At 47.0% G+C, this 1,835-nt stretch overlaps 1 protein-coding gene across 1 annotated transcript; it reads left to right on the plus strand.

Moving 5' to 3' along the window:
* The first annotated feature begins 231 nt into the window (after nt 1–231).
* On the plus strand, nt 232–1,016 carry LOC121159813 (deoxyuridine 5'-triphosphate nucleotidohydrolase, mitochondrial). The gene has a single exon (XM_040985205.1). It carries the CDS (start codon nt 232–234, stop codon nt 724–726), a length of 495 nt encoding a protein of 164 aa, XP_040841139.1. The 3' UTR covers nt 727–1,016.
* The last annotated feature ends 819 nt before the right edge of the window (nt 1,017–1,835 follow it).

The raw sequence follows: 1,835 nt of genomic DNA on the forward strand, positions 1-1,835 counted from the left end.
TTGCAAGGTGAGGATTGAGCCACTGAATCATTGTGCTGGGCCAACACTGCTCATTTCTGAGTTTCTTGGGCCTGAGCTTGTTCCAGGAAATACCACCCCAAAAGCTACCTGCGCTTTGGCTACTGGCTCTTCCAAGTAAAGATTATGGAATTTTTTTCAAATTAATTTTAAAAATCCTTTTTAGGTCCTTACCGTGCGCTCTCCTGCGCCCCTCGCTCTGCCCGCTCCGCCATGCCCTGCTCTGAAGACTTTGCGGCCACGTGCCCTAGCAAGCAGGCCCGGCCTGCGGAGGAGGGGATGTTGCGGCTGCGCTTCACCCGGCTCTCGGAGCACGCCACGGCCCCGACCCGGGGGTCTGCACGGGCCGCGGGCTACGACCTGTACAGTGCCTATGATTATACAATACCACCTATGGAAAAAGCTGTTGTGAAAACAGACATTCAAATATCTCTTCCTTCTGGGTGCTATGGAAGAGTAGCTCCACGTTCTGGCTTGGCTGCAAAACACTTTATAGACGTAGGAGCTGGTGTCATAGATGAAGATTATAGAGGAAATGTTGGTGTTGTATTGTTCAATTTTGGCAAAGAAAAGTTTGAAGTGAAAAAGGGTGACAGGATTGCACAGCTCATTTGTGAACGGATTTTTTATCCAGAAATAGAAGAAGTTAAAGCCTTGGATGACACTGAAAGGGGCTCCGGAGGTTTTGGTTCCACTGGGAAGAATTAAGATTTATGCCAAGAACAGAAAATGAAAAGACATGCTTTTCTTAGAGAGAATTTTTCTTTAATGTGTTAGAATTTTGCACTTCTGTAAACTTAATGGCTTTAGCTTCTAGAATTATCTCCTTTGCTTTTGAACAAGGAAAACATCTTTGGTACAAAGTTACTTCCCTATTTTTTTCTGCAGTTGATGATTGTATGTAAATCTGTTGTGACTTCAAAGTGAAATGTGTATCAATTTCAGATTTTAAAGTGGTACTGTATTGTTTAATTCAATAAAGGATACCTCGCCAGCAATTTTTAAATAATTGCTTTATGAAAAAAAAAAATCCTTTTTACTAGGTAACAGACAAAGAAGGATCTTCCTGCTGCTGATTCACTCTCCTGAATGCTTGCACTGGCCAGGGCTAGGCCAAGGCAAAACCAGCAGCCTAGAATTGTATCTGTGTCGCCATGAGAGCGGCAGGATCCCCAGACTTGGAAGGTCTTCCACTGCTTTCCCAGGCGCATTAGCATGGAGCTAGCAGTGGAGCAGCTGGGACTTGAACAAGCATTAATGTGGCATGCCAGCGTGGCAGGCAGAGGATTAGCTGAACATGCCACAAAGCAGGCCCTAGTGTCGTGGTTTGAAGTGAGTGACAAGGAGTCAGAAGCCTGATCTTAATCTGGGCCTCTCACATGAATGGCAGGGACCCTGGTACCTGATAGAAACTGTAATGGGGAACGGAGCTTGCTCGGGAGGTCAGGCGCTCCCACATAGGACAAGGACACTCCAAGTGCCTTCTGAAATGCTATACTGAACAGGCGCCCCATGAGGAATTCCTAAAAGTCATTTACTTGAGAGGCACAGAGAGACCGGGAGATGGACAAGGAGAGCCCCCAGCTTTCCTTGTTCACTGCATGCAACCACCAGGCTAGAAACGGGGCCAGCACCAGGAGCCTGCACACCTGTGTGAACGGAAGGGATTTAGTTCCTTAAGCCATTTGTTCTGTATGGATGCATGCATGTGAGAGGCAGAGAGCAGAGGGCGAGAGAGATCAGGCTGAACTATGACTGTAAACACTCCATTTCACCCTTTTTGCCCTTTGGCCACGCAGGGACACTGTGCTCGTTGC

This window comes from Ochotona curzoniae, unplaced genomic scaffold (genome assembly GCF_017591425.1).
Source record: "Ochotona curzoniae isolate NIBS_2020 unplaced genomic scaffold, NIBS_Ocur_1.0 contig_430, whole genome shotgun sequence".
Lineage (NCBI taxonomy): Eukaryota > Metazoa > Chordata > Mammalia > Lagomorpha > Ochotonidae > Ochotona > Ochotona curzoniae.

Excerpts from the sequence above, each read along its gene's own strand:
- LOC121159813 (XM_040985205.1), top strand. The coding sequence starts at position 232 with ATGCCCTGCTCTGAAGACTTTGCGGCCACGTGCCCTAGCAAGCAGGCC.